The following is an 18,497-nucleotide window of genomic DNA, read 5'->3' as shown; positions in this document are numbered from 1 at the left end:
CCTTTAATAAACGTTCTGTGACAGAGCAATCTACTTCCCAGTATGCATTGTAAGATTTAGTTAGTTGCCTTGGTTAGGCTACATTAGCCTATACTGTGAAATAGACACACCATTAAGGGGGCATACTGGGAGCTGGGGTATATGCTGGAGGGGGGTAACTTTCTGCTGGGGCATATGCTGTGGGCTGGGGAATACACATTGGGGGGGGGGGGTTCTGGGGTACGGGGTATATGCTGAAGGGGGTGTGTGTGTGGGGGGGGGAGGGGTGGTACACTTTGTACAGTCTCCTCATACCCCTTATGGCCCTCCCCCCACTCACTAAAAATAACCCACAGTGACCCTGGCCTCGCCCTCGACCAACTGACACGAACGCCAAGTTACCCACAACAGGTACATGTTTGTGCTTCAGTTGGGAGGTTTGACTTGACTATTAAATTAACAATTGATAGATAAACAAATCCTGATTCCTGGGCTATGCAGCATCACTCACTGATAGCACAATAGCATCATTACATTATTCTGCAACTAATCTAATGCTTGATATTGTGCAATGTTGTGCATAATTAAATAGGTGAAATAACATCGATACATGTATTTGTGGTAAAATATCCATACCGTTCACAGACAGGAATTTCTGTTTTGGTCTCTACTGGGGTCTTCATCCTACCCTTCCACCCGCTTTCCCCCGCCCCTTCCTCCCTCTCTCCTTTGAACAGGCCCTTCCAGCCAAGGCTCTCACCTCTCCCTCCATCCCGGGTGCGCTCACTCTCCTTTGGGCTGGAAATAGACCCTGCGCCCGGAAGCGTTCTTTATAATAACAAGGGGCAAAACGATCTGTTAACAAATCCATGCAATTATATTCCCAATTTAAATTCCACTGGACTACAGAACAGGATCTGTTGACTTCCAAGTACATGGTAAGCCCTAGCCTAGTAACAGTTATCTTTTCTGAATGGTATCTGCATGCGATGTTTGCACAGGCGTTGTCAAAATACACCTATAACATGCAATATGCGTATATGATCGCCCCAGTATGTCAGTAAGAAGCTGTTTAAAGGGGAACATTTGAAATTCATAACGAGTACAATGGTGAAGTGAAGAAAGGGTGAGGGACTTCCTGGTCCTTGTCGCCGGCGAAGAAGTGCGTCTAGACGGCGTACGCCTGCCGGAAATCCCGCTTTGTGGCCCCTAGTAGTCTACGGAAAGCGGCTAGAGAGACGATGCTAAAGCTAACGCTATTGTTACCGTCTTTGAATGGGGGTGACATTAAAACAGTTTGTGTCGCACTGTGACGACACTGTATCGTTTTGTCCGTCTTAATCCATTCTTAATCTAAGGGTTTCCATTTGTGGTTTGTCGTGCTGGCCAAAATGGCGACCTTGCGTTTTGCGGTTTGTTTGAAATAAGTGAATCTGTTCAGTGATCAGAAAACTGGCGACCGCCATGTTTGTTGTCGAGCTAGCTTGGTGCTGCTGATGCTAAGCTACTGTTACTATAAACAGTGAAGACGAGGGCTTTCTATTATGTGTGCATGAAAGGGGGAGGGAAGTCATCATTTCCAACGATAACATTTTCCTAAAACGGAAAATATTTGCAGTTATATTTGCCGACCATATGCTGAGATTTCTGGCAGAATAAATGGGCCAAACATTTTTACTCACCACAATTGTAACGTTATCAAAAACCGTTTCTGTCGTTCTGAACCGCTGTGTAGGCCTAGTATTTATCATCTGATAAATATTATTGTAACCATGGGACTACACACTGGGATAAAGACTCAGCTAGATAGGCTACTGTGATATGATTGACCTGACCAAGGGCATTGTCTAGCAATGATAAGAAATGAACCAAGAGTACACTTAACAAGAGGCTGATAGTCTTGAAACATCTGTTTAGCACGGGGTGTTCCAGATTGCAGGCCAGACCCAGGGTCTAAGATGGGCAGAATCCTGTCTTTGAGTGATGGCTCAGAGTTTGAATAGTGTCTTTGCATAAACCAGCGTCAAACAAGCCTGGCTGAATTTAGAGAAGCCAAGTGGCCAGACCAGAACCAGGAACATTCAATCACAAGTGTTTTGTTTTCATTAGTGAAGCCTACAGTATCTTCGTCCTCGTACAGAGACGTAGCAGGGAATTGCAGCCCAGTTTGATCTCACAGATCAGTTTGGTTCGGTTGTTCAGGCCACTTGCATTTCTGATTGGAGGCTGTAAGGCCGAGTAGGGGAACTTTCAGCTGGACATGGCACTGAATCAGACGTCCTGCTGCCGCTTAGCCTCCAGCACCCAGGGGGAAGAGATGTTCACTTCACCTTATAAATGAACAGGCTGAATAGGCCTACATGCTGATGAATAGTCCTGCATGCTGATAAATAGGCCTGCATGCTGATGAGTAGGCCTATGCTAATGAGTAGGCCTTCATGCCGATCAATAGGTATGCATGCTTCCTTACTTGCTTTGCCAGTCCTTCAGGCTAGTGTATCTTTCAGCATGGGAATAATCTGTCATGAAATGGCATGGAGATCAAATTGCATGGATTCCAGTTTCTTCCAGTAGCAGCAACTGGAATCCATGCATTTCCACTGAATTATTTTTGGAATCTGATCCCTTATCATACCTGTTCATTCTTACTCGTCGCTCGACTTATTGTGACTAAATTCAAGATGGCTGCAAACGCTAAACTTCGTGAAGATACTGTCTGTATAAATCGTCTTGTAAGTAAACTACCAGTGCTTTTTCAAAGTTCTCAATGTCTCGTTTTAAATGTCAGGGCCCTCGGAAGTCTACCAATGAAGTGTGGAGATACATTGAGCCTCGTAAATGGTGTAAAACAGTGATTTATTTGCATGGCTAGCCCGATGCCGAAGCACCACCATTGAAAAAGCTGTTGGTAGCATCGGTTAACTAGCGCCAGATTTTGGAGTGCAGGGGACAAGCCGAGATGGGCTATGAGACATACGTTCACACTCGGTATCATGTTTCAACACACTTTAGGTCAATATCACACCGGAATTCTCCTTTAAGGTTTAGCCACTTCCCATAAGACATTTTGGTGACCTCTGGTGTATGGGCCCAATATTCCTGTAGGAGCAGAAGAATGCTGGTGTGTTGCTATTGTGTTGGTCATATCCCTTTCCCCTGAAGCATTCCTGTTGTGTTGTAATATCTGAGTTCCTATTGGGTCGTTATTGTGTTAAAATATCAGAGTGGTTCTTATTTGGTCTTTATTGTGTTAACATATTAGTGGTTCTCATTGGGTCATTGTATTGTATAATATCTGAGTGGTTCTCATTGGGTTGTTTTTCCCCCAGTTTGACGCAGACCAATGAGGTTACAGAGGGTGGGGCCATGGATGACCACATCACCAGACTGGCAATCCACTCCCAGGAGCCGAAAATTATACTACACGGAGGAGGTAGTTTACACATGCACACCTCTCACACACACACTCCTCATATATACACACACACACATGCACACCTCTCATACACACACACACACAAAACACACATACCTCATACACACACACACACACACACACATACGCACAAACAAACCACACGCACATGCACGTGCACATCTCTCTCTCTCTCTCTCTCTCTCTCTCTCTCACACTCACACACTCACACACACACACACACACACACACACACACATGCACACCTCTCTCTCTCTCTCTCACACACACACACACACACACACCTCATATACACACACATCAAAAATCAAATTTTACTTAAGACAAAGATACAACTTAATGTAAGAGGTAGTGAAGATCATTTTATGTTTTATACATTCACTCCAAAACACTTTTTTGAGTTTACACTTTAGAGTATTGGAGCATTGTGTGTAGATTGATGAAAGAATGTAATCCATTTTAAGATGAGTGTGAAACATAACAAAATGTGGAAAACTTGAAAGAGTCTGGAAACCTTCGGTTGCACTGTACATACACACACGTCAAATTTCACTTAAGCCGAAGATGCTACTACATGGAGGAATACATCACATGTCACTGTGAACAACACAACACACACACATGCCAGGTCTCTGTGAACAACATAACACACACGTCATGTATTACATGGGAAACAAAGTTCTGACGAGTTCTGTAGTGTTTTGCATTTTCTTATATGCTGTATTGGTGTTCTGTAGTGTTTTGCATTTTCTTATATGCTGTGTATTATTAAGCACCTTGTGTTTCAAGTCTGCATGAATGGTGCTATATAAAAAATAAAGATTGATTGATTAATTGATGATTAGTTGATGGTGCTTACCTGTAACATTTCTCCCATCACTTTTTTGTGTCTCTCACAGATGATGTCGGTCCAGCCGGGGAGTCTGACAGCTTCGTTGTGGAGCTCCAAGTCTCCTCCTCCCGTGCTGGCTCTGTCGTTGACGACGGTGATCTCCATAACGACAGCGTTGTGGAGGATGACGACATTGATCAGTTGGTGATCCAAGACTCCGCTGAGGACGTAGTCCAGTATGATGAAGATGCGGAGGATGACGAGGTTGCCATGGACACCTGTGTGGTGCAGATGGGGGAGGACGAGGAGGATGAAGCGGTCGCTGTGGCGCGGGTCGTCAGGGGCAACGGTGAGGGAGAGAGTGAGGGGAGAGAGATGGCGGAGGATGAGGAGGGCTGTGGAGACTACCTGATGATCTCACGTGAGTGGACATCATTGCATCACTTCCTGCAGTGCTCACAGAATGTCTCATCTTCCATCCTCATTGATGGAATCCCTGGAAAGAGCTCCTTTTCTCACAGCGCCTGATCTCTGGATCCGATCTCGATCTTAGATCGGGTCGGATTGGATCACACGCTGTTGAGGAGGATGGAAAATCTTCCTGGAGTGTCTGAGTGTTTATTTCATGTTCTGGAGAGTTGGTGTGAGCTAAACCATGCATCACATGCAACCCATAACGGTGTCTTTGACATTTTCTCTCCATATCTCTCTCTCTTTCTCCATCTCTCTCTCAATCTCCATTACTCTCTCCATCTCTCTCTCTTCTCCATCTCTCTCGCTCTCACTCTCCATCTATCCCCTCCCCTCTCTCCCTCCTCATCGCTCTCTCTATCTCTCTCCATCTTTCCTCTATCTCTCTCTCCCTCCCTTCTCCCTCTACATCTCTCTCTCCCTTTCTCCCTCCCTCTCTCCATCTCTCACTCTCTCTCTCTCTCTCTCTCTCTCTCTCTCTGTAGTGGATGAGGCTGGTAAAATGGTGTCAGGTGAGGAGGAGGGGTCAGCGGTGGTTGCCGCAGACGACAAGAGTGATGGACAGGAAGTCATCAAGGTCTACATCTTCAAGGCAGATGACACGGGAGAGGACATGGGTGTGTGTGTGTGTGTGTATGGTGGATGACACCGGTTATGATATGTCTGATTGTGTGTGTGTGTGCGTGCTTGTTTGTGTATGGTGGGTGAGTGTGGGTTTGGGTGTGACTCCAGTTATAATTTGCCTGATGTGTGTGTGTGTTTGCAGGTGACACAGAGGTTGTGGGGGATGAGGAGCCGTCCTCTGGTGAGAAGATGGTCTACATGTCTGTTGGGGACAGCAACCACAGTGACTGTACGTACTTAAAAAGGGGTGAGGGGTAGGGGGTGGGGGCAGTAACCATAGGGACTGTAAGCACTTTTTAAAGGGGGTGGGGGCTGTACTTGATTGTGTCCGTGTGTGTATGTGTGTTTATGTTTGTGTGCGTGTGTTTTATATTTCTGTTTACAGCCAAGCTCTCAGAGGAAGTATACATGGAAGTTGTAGTTGGAGGGGAGGAGGCTAATGTAACCGCCAATCATGGTCGCTGCTATGACAACACTGCCCTTAGCAAAGAGTTCACGCCGGCGACATGGGCATCTGCATACGGTCAGTGTCACACACACACAGTAAAACAGTCTTTTTTTCTGAATTGAACATTTTGTCTATAAGCACAATATATATATTTAAAAAAATCTATATTAAGATACGGAAATTGTACCGCTACCCTAATGTATACACCAGTCTAATACATATTCTGCACTGTGTGTGTGCATAATATGTGTGTGTGTGTGTGTGTGTGTGTGTGTGTGTGTGTGTATGTGTATAATGTGTATTTGTGTGTGTGTGTTTGAGTGTGTAGACTCCCTAGCAGAGCCCCGTAATGGTGCTGCCAGCGCCTTCCTGCACATGGAGGACCCGATGGGAGGAGCTAATAAAGGCAGCAGAAGGAGAACAGAGCCAAGACAGGTGCAGACCGGTAAGACACACACACACACACACACACACACTATACATACACATACACACACACTATATACACACACACTATACACACACACACACTATACACACACACACACACACACACACACACTATACATACACACACACACACACACACTATACATACACACACTATACACACACACACACACACACACACACACACACACTATACACACACACACACACACACACTATACATACACACACTATACATACACACACACTATACATACACACACAAATTATACATATAGAGACCACACACACACTATACATACATACACACACACACACACACACACTATACACACACACACACACACACACTATACATACACACACACACTATACATACACACACACACACACACTAAACATATACACACACACACACACACACTATACATACACACACACTATACATACACACACAAATTATACATATAGAGACCACACACACACTATACATACATACACACACACACACACACACACACACTATACACACACACACACTATATACACACACACTATATACACACACACACTATATACACACACACACTATACATACACACACACACTATACATACACACACACTATACATACACACACACACACACACACACACACACACACACACACACTATACATACACACACACTATACATACACACACACATACACACACCTACACACACACACACACACACACACACTATACATACACACACAAATTATACATATAGAGACCACACACACACACACACACACACACACACACTATACATACACACACACACACAGGGCTCCAGACTAACTTTTGCACTGGTGCGCCTAACTTTTTTTTCTTAGGTGCACCAGCACAAAAGTTAGGTGCACCCAAATTTTCTACCACATCGCATTTAACACCGCAGCAGGTTCACTTTTCTTCCTTAGTTACTGTCCTATATAGGTTGTCCTATGACTTATGATTTGTAATTCTACAAGAAAAGTAACTTAATGAAGTGTTGGTGCTTTAAGTGCTTCACTGAGCTGAAATTTAAACTTAAAACATCTCAAGATGAATTAAATAAAAATAACAGTGAGTAAATTAACAGTGCACGTCTTTTAAGGGCTTCAAACTGCACATCTCATGGCTCAATGTCTTACATACTATCCTTCATGATCTTTAGGCCTTGGCTAAACCAGCTCGCCATGCTAGCATCTTCCATAGAAATGTATTTGAGCACAATTTAAAGAGATGTTCCAAGTAGCCTGGGGGATTTTTATGTGATTTTGCAATGATGATTGCAATAATCATTTGACAGCCCCACAATGCAATTTACTTTTTAATTTTAGTATTTTTAAATTTTCAATAAGAACATCACTATGGTTAATGCAGTAACGAAATGGTAGGCCTATTATTATAGGCTATTGCAATGATTTACAATGCTCAATCTAAATGTGTCCATTCAATTCATCGTACACAATGACCACAGTTATATATGCAGGGAATATTCGGGCTTTAAATGTAGCAGCGATATTCGGTTTGCGCCAAATACCGGATTAAATTGATTGATGCCATCAGAATGAGTTTACACAACTCGCGCGCTAAACGAATATTGCTGTTGAAAATCGGGTTACTCCCTGCATGTAACTGCGGTCAATGACGCACTCCTTTTCAGCGATATCTGTATCTCTGTCGTTCGGGAAGGCCTTGTATGCATTGTTAGCAATTTTAAGACGTCTTTTCATCTGCAATGACTCCTATAAATTTAGCGCAAGTGGCATTCCTGTACGTCGGGTTTACGTTCAAACTATTTTTCTGGTGAATAATTATTTCGGACTGAACTTGGTGAAGGGAAGTTTCACTAGGCCTATCGTAGGCAACGATAAACTTGATCATCATCTCGGAAAGGCAGTAGGGAGAGGGGACATTTATCTCGGCCTATGTAACCACACTGTAATGCAACTACATCCACTCTGTTTATCTGACGGGTCTCTGACCCCTCTCTCTCTGCAGCACACGCATTTTCAAATTTACACACAGGCACTGGGCCACGGCCAATCAGAGAGGGAGATCCCGCCCTTCACTATCTGTGATTTGTTTAAACCACGATATTGGCTAAATATGTGTCTGTTATTGAACCAAAGGTAGAGTTTCAATGCGAACACTTTTTCCTCTCTCGAAAAGCTGGTCCTCCGATTTTTTTTTTAGTCGCACTTTTGAAAAATTAGGTCGTATATGCGACCAAATTGGTCGCACTCTGGAGCCCACACACACACACACACACACACACACACACACACACACACACTATACATACACACACTATACATACACACACAAATTATACATATACACACACACTACACATACACACACTACACATACACACACACACACACACACACACACACACTACACATACACACACACACACACACTACACAGACACACACACACACTATACATACACACACACACACACACACACACACTATACATACACACACACACACACTATACATACACACACAAATTATACACACACACATACACACACACTATACATACACACACATACACACACACTATACATACTCACATACATTATACATATACACACACACACACACACTATACATACACACACACACACTATACATACACACACTATACATACACACACAAATTATACATATAGACACACACGCACACACATATGCATAAACAGTTCTTGTGTGTGTTTGTGTGTAGCCATCATCATCGGGCCGTACGGTCAGCCCCTGACAGTGTACCCCTGCTTCCTGTGTGGAAAGAAGTTCAAGTCCCGTGGGTTTCTACGGCGACACCAGCGGACGCAACATCAGGAGCTCCTCACCAAGAGCAGGAAGAAGGTATGATGTAGCCCCGCCCTCTTATGACGTAGCCCTGCCTTCTCAGGACTTAACTTTGCCACACACACACAGGCCTCTCTCAGGGTGTACTCACACTATGCCATCCGTACCATGCCCGAGTATGCTTGACCCCTAAAGTCCAGTTCATTTTACTAGTGTGATCGCTCCATACTGTGCCTCGGCCCACTTGAAGAGGTGGAATCGTTCAGTTGGACTCGGGCACGGTACACATTTAGTATGATCGCAAACGTGCCTACAGAACTTGAATTATGATCTGACAAACACAACTGTACAGAATGTGAATTATGACATGACAAAGACAACTTTACAGAACATGAATTATGATATGGTAAACAACTGTTCTGTTAACTGCTTAAGTGCAAGGTTGTTATGGTAATAAAAGACACTCTGAATCAAAGATTCTAGAGTGCTTTGTCTCCAACGTGCTCTGGTACGGATCGATAAGTGGCAAGTGCAGTGTGAGAGCAGGCCAGTGGGGGAGAGGGGAGGACTATCGTGCTCTGGCACAGTACAAGTGAACCATACCTAGTGTGAGTATACACACACACACACACACACACACACACACACACGCATGCATGCATTGTAACCACATATTACTACATGCACCTTGTCCCTCCGGATGCAGGTACAGCCCAGCACCCCTCCTGACTCGTCGGCATTGGCGCCAACGTTCAGCTGTGAGACGTGCGGCCAGAGTTTCGCCCAGCAGCCTGCCCTCTTCACACACCGCTTGCAGCACCACCCGCCCGTGGCCCCGCCCAGTCCACCCGGCCCGCCCGCCGACGCCCCTAAAACGCTGCAGTGCAGGTACTGCGCGTTCCGTGCGTCCGACGCTGGCCTGCTGCAGAGGCACCTGCAGGGAGCGCACAACCGCAGCTTCCCACACACCTGTGCCGAGTGCGGCAAGGGCTTCCGCCACCCGTCCGAGATGCGCAAGCACGCGCGCACGCACACCGGGGAGCGGCCGTTCCGCTGTTCACAGTGCTCTTACAAGGCCGCCGATGCCTCCAACCTGAAGACGCACATGAAGAGCAAACATGGCAGCCAAGAGCCGCCCTTCAGGTAGGGACTGCTGCTCCAGGACTCCTTAGGGTTCCTGTGTGCTCTGTAGTGTTCCTCAGTGTTCCTCTACCCTACTCATTGTTCTCTAGTGTTCCTCAGTGTTCTAGTGTGTTTCTGTGTTCCTGAAGGTTCCGTAGGCTTCCTCTGTGCTCTGTAATGTTCCTCAGTGTTCCTCTACCCTACTCATTGTGATTTAGTGTTCCTCAGTGTTCTAGTGTGTTTCTGTGTGTTTCTGTGTGCTCTGCTGTGTTCTGCTGTGTTCCTCAACCCTACTAATTGTTCCTCAGTGTTCGTGAGTGTTCTAGTGTGTTTCTATGTGTTCCTGAGGGTTTTTGTTTGTTCCTTTCCCTTGAGCAGATGTGAGCAATGCAGTCAGACGTTTGCTGAGGAGGACGAGTTGAGTAGCCACGTCTCCCTGTCGCACCCGTCGGCAGAGCCCAGTCGAGGTCCAGTTACCTCAACGCCAGCGGTGACAGTCCCGCATCAGTGCCCGCACTGTGACCACCGCAGCTCCAACTCCAGTGACCTCAAGCGCCACGTCATCTCCTGCCACACCAAGGAGTACCCCCATGTCTGTGAGGCCTGTGGCAAGGGCTTCCACCGGCCCTCGGAGCTCAAGAAGCACGAGGCCACCCATAAAGCGTCACCCGGGGCGCCGGGAGCGGCCCCCGCAGCCAAGAAGCTCCATCAGTGCCGCCACTGCAGCTTCAAGATCGCAGACCCCTTCGTCCTGAGCCGCCACATCCTCTCGGTCCACACCAAGGAGTCTGCAGGAAGCGGCCAGGGCCTTGCTGTTGATGTTGACGGGCAGTCGTCTCCCACATCCATGGAGCAGCCATCCCCACCGCTGTTGTCCCCGGCGTCAGAGGCATCACCGCCCAAAGCGAGCAGCAACAAGAAGTCGCCGTCCTCTGTGAAGAAGTCTGGCAGCGGGAGCAGCGGTGGTGGGGCCAACAAGGCGCGGGTGGTGGTGGCGCAGCCGCCTCGTGAGCGCCGTGTCTACCAGTGCCAGTACTGCGACTACAGCACCGGAGACGCATCCGGTTTCAAGAGGCACGTCATCTCCATCCACACCAAGGACTACCCACACCGCTGTGAGTACTGTTCCAAAGGGTTCCGCAGGCCCTCTGAGAAGAACCAGCACATTGCCCGCCACCATAAGGATGTGATTCAGCCCAGTAGTTAAGGACCCAGACTCGGAACGCTCCTTTAGAACTCTAGAATGATCAGAAGAAAGAGAACGCTCCAGTAGAACTGTAAAATGGTCTGAAAAGGGAGGGAGGCCTCACAGAACCTGAAGGAACATTCTGGAAGATTTCATGCAGATGTCCGTTAGCTGCAACTTTTCTAGATCATGTACTCTTGTATCACACGGTCATGACCCTTTGACAAGGGTTCTGGGCCGATTTCCTGTCAGGGTAAAAGGAGTTTAAACACCTGTCGAACAAGTGGTGATGAAATCTCAGCCATTGGGCAGAGCAGGAATGACACTCGCTGTGGCAAGTCAGGGGGTTGCGGTTGGGGTTAAATTTAAGGGAGAATATGTTGTCTAAGTTCTTTATGTAAAAGTTTATTTAGCTTGAATTTAGAAATGTCAACATCAACTAGGGCTGGGTATTGGTCTATTTTTCTATACCAGCGCTGATGAGGTACCTGACATATAGCTGGTTATGATGAGCTATGAAACAAACAAAAAAATCTGCACAAAAAGCTTTAAGTCCTCAGAGATTTTTTGGTTTTATTTTATTTTATCTGCCATCGCTAAAAAGTACTAATGAGACGAAAGCTCTTTGTGTGGATTTTTTTCAGTAGTTTTTGGACTACTGAACCCTGCACCCAGTACATTGACTCCTCCCCTAACGTCCATTTGGGGACACAGCAGCCCTCAGTTCCACCTTTCCTCGCATGTGTGCCACACCCAGACGAACACCTAGACTGGGTGGCAGAGTTACAGGAAAGCTACAGCAGGCGCGTAACTGAAGCATTCCGTTAGCGTTGCGTCTGCTGCAACAATTAGCTTCCACTATAATTAATGGACGTAGCTACACCAGACGTGATGGCGGCATGTACGTAAAAAAAATAAAAAAAATTGCTTTTACATGTCGCAAATGGAGCGCTTCAGTTACGCATCCGGTTTAGCTTACCTGTTAGATCTCTGACCAAACGCCTGCTGAGGGCCTGTCCGCTACAGCTGTGCAGTCAGACAGAGAAGCTTTCAGCTCTCAAGCCTACAGAGCCCGATTCCGTCAGTCACAGTCAGTGGACAAGGAAGGTCAAGACTCTCTGACCGCCATAGCCTACTCTATATCTAGACCGTTATAGTGTAACGGATGCCAGCTAGCATAACCTCAATCCCCGATGCCTCAAGAGCAGTGCTGGCATGAAAGCTTATAGCCTGGGCTTTTAGCTCAATTGTCAGCACGCTCGACTCCCGATCCGAGATGCTGCTGTTTTGCAGGTTCGAGTCCAGGCGTGTGCAGGGCTGAATCGCGAGGCTACTCTATAATCTGTAAAGCTAATTTCAGCCTAGAAGTCAAAGCCGTTCTCCACCAACTTCCATTTAGCTGTCACACCAGTTCTAGATCAAATTCAGTTTAGATGTCAGAGCCGTTCTAGACCTTCTCCAGTTTAGCTGTCAGGGCCATTCTAGACTTCAGTTTAGCAGTCTTAGGAGTGTGCTCGGCTTGGATGGTGGTGAGCTGAAAGGAAGTATCTGTTGGATTCTGTGGGATTCGAGTTGTGTTGAACGCACATTTGCAATGGCACTCTTCCGTTGTCTTGCATTGTATTTGATAAATCGCCACTTGAGGTGCAATATCATAAGAGAGGTCAGACCTGGCTGGTTAGCATGCTAACTTTAGGGCAATTCCATGGAAAATTATGTTTTTTGTAACATCCATAACGCCAATAAAATGTGATTGCATGGTATGATGTGAATGATTACATAAAATTTGAGCATTTGCTATTTTTGGCTGAAGAATGTACATGAGAAAAAATGTACAAAAAATGAATTATCATTCACATCATACAAATGCCAAGGGATTTCACTGGCGTTATGGATGTGACAAAAGTCCATTTTCTGTGGAATTGCCCTTTAGTCGATATATATAAGCAACACTAGGTGTCTTTGACATTACGTCGAAACTGCTATTTCTTCACATTCTGTTGCTATTTCAAGGTCATTTTTGAATGTTTTGTATGAAAAGAACTACAGATGGTCCCTTTAAGGTCGCCTGAGGAGCTGCAGTGCTCATGATTGGCCCAATGCTGGAGACTTGCAGCCACAGCCCTGCTATCTGGGGAGGAATGTTGATCTGAGGGTGTTGGACTCACATTAGTGTTGGTCATCCTGCAAGATCTCAGTGTTATTTGAATAACAATGTGGAGTTGGAGTGTCCGTTGATTTAGCTGCTTCGGAGTGGAAACCTGGTGTTGAAAAAAAAAACAGACCATTTCTGCACTCTATGCTATCACTACATGCAGTGTTAAGCCCTTTCAACCCTGCCAGTAGTTACTCCTGTTCTCCTCCTCCACCTCTTCCTCCTTCTCCACGCGTACGAACCCAGTAGGCCCCTTGCTAAGTCCCACATACCACACGACACACACTACAGGGGATTAGCTGGCTTGTGTTTATGATGGATTTGAGCTATTTAGCTCAGAGAATTCTTTTCAAATGACTAGGGATGCACCGATATATCGGTATCAATATCGGCCCAGAATTTCCCAGTCAGTGCATCCCAAAAAATGAAGTCTGTAGTGATCAGCAGGATTGTACCCTGTGGTAGAGGAGTTGGGAAGCTCATGAGGAGCTGTGAGATGAATCAGGCAGAAAGTTAATTTATACATAATCTGTAGGTTCCCATGTGTGTGTGTGCGTGTTCTTTTTTTTAATTTTTATTTTTTTATATTATACTGTCAAGTTAGTTCTAGCTGCGTCCCACCAACAGACCCATTTGGCCCAGTTTATAGCCCCAGGGATTCCTCTCCACCATTAATTGGTCCCAGTGACTAATCCTAGTCTGGGGTTCAGTGATGTTTCTGGTGTTAGTTCCTATTGAAGCACTGCAGCGTTGCAATCTCAACCACAGCACCGTTGGATGCCCAACTAGACCAGCAGTGCGCAGTACCATGGAGGGAAGGTCTATTGCTCTCCTTACTGGTGGACCTCCGAACCTTAGAACCGGCTCTTGACTCTGGACCTAGAACCTCAGAACTGGCTTCTGACCAGCAGTAGCACTGTGGGTTCAGTTCAACGCGGGAGAATACATCCGAAACTTGTATCTCACTCCAGATTTACACACAGACACGTGGATATGGTGGCCTGAGATGGCCCGGGATTTCTGGGGTTGCTGAACTCGTCTGTGTGGACAAGTCGGTCTCAACCCCAACCTTTCAAAGCTACTGCAGGCCCTGGAGCCCACATCTCACGTCCAGCTCGTCCTGCATCAGACAGCTGCAAATGCGTCTTGAAGCTACCTGCCCAGCCACCATTTCCGCTGAGTCTCTGATTCTGCACTCCACCCTCCATCCACTCCCCTAAGTAACTCCTCCCTCCTCAGTAACCCCATTTTTTTTTTTAGTAACTCATCCCTCAGTAACTCCACCCCCTTTTGTAACCCCCTCCCTCCTCAGTAACTCCTCCCTCTCCATCCTATATATAACTCCGCCTGCCAAAACTTCTCCCCCAGCCCCTCCCCTCCCTCTCCGTGGCTCCTGGTTCCCTGATGGGAATTCTGTGACCTCACGGGCTCAACTGACCACTCTGTCTGTGACGTCATAGGCTCAACTGACCACTCTGTGATCTCACAGGCTAAACTGACAGCTCTCTCTGTAACCTCACCGGCACGGGCTCAACTGACCACTCTTTCTGTGATCTCACAGGCTCAACTGACAGTTGTCTGTGGCGCAACGCACTCCTGCTCTACCAACACAGACCTGTTTTTAAATGTGCTCACTTTGCTATCTAAATCAAAGTTTTTTTGGAATGTGTGTGTATGGGGGAGAGAGAGACAGTTGAAAATATCATCTTCCAGCTGTGCACGTTTGTATTTATCTTTTGTTTCCAGTTTTTGTATATTTGTGTTGTGCAAATAGCGCTTCCCAGATAGCAACCTTCTCCCTCTTTCACTCACTCACCTACTCACTTTCTCTCTCTCAAACACACTCACTCACTCACTCACTCACTCACTCACTCACTCACACACACACACACACACACACACACACTCTCTCTCTCTGTCTCACACACGCACACACACACACTGCATTTGCACTAAGGATAGTGCTTCTTAAAACAGGTGCTGAGACGATTGCTTCTAGCGTTTTACCTCCCTTGAATTGGCCCACAGCTGTCACTGGTCCTGGGTTTATTTCCCCTTTTTAAGACTAGTTGCTTGCGTCTGTCCACTCCACAGTCTGTTCTAGAAATAAGGATTCTTTTTTTTTTGACACCCACACAGTCTGCTCCGGGCACCACCGCCACATGGCGGTTCTTATACTTTCTACAGTCTACTTGGAGTCTGTCTCTGTCTCTGACATGTCTTGATGTAAACACTTCCACCAAAAGCCTCTCTAGCGCTGCAGCCTATCAAGAAAAGGCTTCGACAAACGTTTGCTAATGATCCAAGGTAGTGTCCAATGATCACCAAATTCATTGGACATTTCTCATGTCTGTGTTGTTTTGGTTATAAGAGTCTGCTAAATATCAGTCAACTTTAATCAAATCAGTCAACTTTCACATGGCACCATCTTCAATCAAATAAAAAGAATGGAAATAACAGGAGTATTGTGATTAGAACTGCGTTGCTTCACCCTTTGTAGGTACTCTTGAGTCTTGGCGTGAGCTAAAGTCTGCACGGTTACAAAAAACTGGAGGATAAAGACGTCCACATAGAGTCGCAGATTCAAACTCTGATGAAGCAAGTTAGACTCTCAGACTCTCGTGCGCTCACACATGCAAACTGTAACACGGGCCTAAGAGCTTGGTGACGGTGCTGCTAGTTAGGTTTGGCCTGTGGGTGGTCTGGTTAGGTGTTTGACCTGGAAACTGTTCCCTTGAATAAGTGCAATTCCTTGCTTGTACATGAATTAGCACTGAGTCCTTGCTTGTTTCCAAGCAACTGCTCCCACAAAAACCTTTTGGACTGCTGTTGAAGAGACTGAACCATCTCCGCAGGAACCTTTTGGATCTACTGTTGAACAGACTGAACCAGCCCATTGGAACCTTTTGGGCTGAACCAGCTCCACCGGGCCCTTTAGGACTGAATTAGCTGCACCCGAGAAGGGAGGATGGACATCTCTCCTTCACACCTCACAGCCAATCACATGAGGTCCTCACTCCGCCCAGCCAATCACTTAGGTTATCCTTAGTCCCGCCCCACCCCGAGGCTGTCAGACACAAACTGGGTTTGCGATGCCACAAAAAAAACAGACATTTTAGCTGCAGTCAAACTTTTTTTTAGAACTTTATTTATTGAAAATGTCACACATTTTCTGGCGCTGTACAGTTGTGTTGTATAATTATAGCTCCAAAAGAAACCTTTATGGGACATGTGAGGAATTTATTGTTTTAATACTTTTTCTTTGTCATTTTGTTTGTTTGTTTTGTACTGCTAAATTACACTGAGAGAAAAGTAAAAATGTCAAAAGCAGAAAACACATAAATGGTGTATGTGTTACGTTTTTCAGTGTTTTGTGGCCTGGGTGATTACATAACTACTTTGTTTTTTTTTATGAAATCAAAGATAAAAAATCTGATTAAAAGGTGAATTATAAAAGTGAAAAAGGAACTGTGTACTCTTACAATTTATTGACCTTCCCATCAAACCTGTAATTCCCAATTCTGACCAGCAGGTGGCAATGTTGTAATTAGCTGTTGAATACTGATATCCTGGGGAAGACGTTTAGGTTTGTCTACCACGGACACGAGCAGGTGAGAGCAATCATTTGTTCTGCCGTTGAGTCTCTGAGATATCAAACTAAATGTGACCCTACACGTGGGGTTATATAAACTGGTAAGAACACAGCTGAGCTGGGCCGACAGCTCCATGTCCAGGACCCTGTATGACCTTTGACCTGTGATTTATGGATCTCAGCATCTCCTAGACTGACGCTGAACCTGAGAGCAAAGCACCACCATGAGCCAATCAGAATGCAGAACCAAGCACCAAGAGCCAATCAGAATGCAGAACCCAGTTATTAGTCTGAAACAGTGTATCAGTCATCATTCATAATGAAGTTTAGTCAACACATTCATGCCATTAACAGAGGGCTTGATATGTGTGTGTGTGCTCAAAGTAGATGAGCAGACCTCCAGCTGGTAAGTGGTAAATGCGACTCAAGGGTATGTGTGTTGCCATGGTAATCAGGGCGCCCCAGCTTTCCGGAAAGCAGATGACAGACCGAAGGACACAGATGTCCTGCAGTGTGTGTGTGTGGGGACAGATGTCCTGCAGTGTGTCTGTGTGTGTGTGTCTGTCACAGCTGATTAGGATAGTAGGAGGAAAGCTTCTGCAGTCCTGTTCTGGAGATCCCCCCTTTTACTCTTTTATGGGCCTGTGTGTGTGCTTAGGCCCTTTACTCTTTTATGGGTCTGTGTGTGCTCAGGGCCTTTACTCTCTTATGGGCCTGTGTGTGTGTGTGTGTGTGCTCAGGGCCTTTACTCTCTTATGGGCCTGTGTGTGTGTGTGTGTGTGTGCGCGTGCTCAGGGCCTTTACTCTCTTATGCGCCTGTGAGTGAGTGTGCACGCGCTCAGTTGCCTACTGCCTCTTGATGTGCATCACATAGCCACTCTACAATATGTACTGCACTGTACATGTTGATTCTGAAAAATAACCATGTCCTAAACAGAATTCACTTTTAGCTGTTAGAAGCTGTTCTCTAATATTGTAACAGTGAAGGCAACCGCTTAAAGATTGCACAATTTTAAAATACCTAAACTTCACTTCCACAGCACTCGTAAAAGTAAATTAAAATAGTTACAGTATTTCTGATTTCTCTATTAACTTGTAAACTATAAATATCTCATAATTTGACTGCTAATGCTTTCAGTGCTTTCTTGCTGTAGGCTAAGCTATTGGTACAGCAGCATATGGATCAATACATACATCTGTAAGGAGTATGTCATGATATGTTGCAATATCATCTGGCCCAATACATATATCAGTAAGGAGTATGTCATGATATGTTCCAATATCATCTGGTTCAATACATATATCAGTAAGGAGTATGTCACGATATGTCGCAATATCATCTGGCTCAATA

General features: G+C 45.7%; 1 protein-coding gene across 2 annotated transcripts; it reads left to right on the top strand.

The window, feature by feature from the left end:
- Window positions 1-595: 595 nt before the first annotated feature.
- LOC121708437 (zinc finger X-chromosomal protein-like) lies at window positions 596-13,202 on the top strand. Of its 2 annotated transcripts, none has more exons than XM_042091075.1 (10): window positions 596-917; window positions 3,309-3,412; window positions 4,315-4,596; window positions 5,204-5,335; window positions 5,485-5,571; window positions 5,728-5,865; window positions 6,119-6,235; window positions 9,009-9,148; window positions 9,798-10,234; window positions 10,592-13,202. In XM_042091075.1, the coding sequence occupies exons 2-10, from the start codon at window positions 3,346-3,348 to the stop codon at window positions 11,418-11,420; spliced, it is 2,229 nt and encodes a 742-aa protein (XP_041947009.1). In that variant the 5' UTR covers window positions 596-917; window positions 3,309-3,345; the 3' UTR covers window positions 11,421-13,202. The 2 variants fall into 2 exon arrangements, with proteins under 2 accessions (XP_041947009.1, XP_041947008.1); XM_042091074.1 differs by having other exon boundaries at window positions 4,315-4,668.
- Window positions 13,203-18,497: the final 5,295 nt, after the last annotated feature.

Source organism: Alosa sapidissima, chromosome 5 (assembly GCF_018492685.1).
Source record: "Alosa sapidissima isolate fAloSap1 chromosome 5, fAloSap1.pri, whole genome shotgun sequence".
NCBI lineage: Eukaryota > Metazoa > Chordata > Actinopteri > Clupeiformes > Clupeidae > Alosa > Alosa sapidissima.
This window is presented reverse-complemented; position numbering and strand designations above follow the sequence as displayed.

Excerpts from the sequence above, each read along its gene's own strand:
- LOC121708437 (XM_042091074.1), top strand. The coding sequence starts at position 3,346 with ATGGATGACCACATCACCAGACTGGCAATCCACTCCCAGGAGCCGAAA. Across the intron at positions 4,669-5,203 it reads AGACTACCTGATGATCTCAC|TGGATGAGGCTGGTAAAATG; the intron begins GTGAGTGGACAT and ends CTCTCTCTGTAG. Across the intron at positions 6,236-9,008 it reads GCCAAGACAGGTGCAGACCG|CCATCATCATCGGGCCGTAC; the intron begins GTAAGACACACA and ends GTTTGTGTGTAG.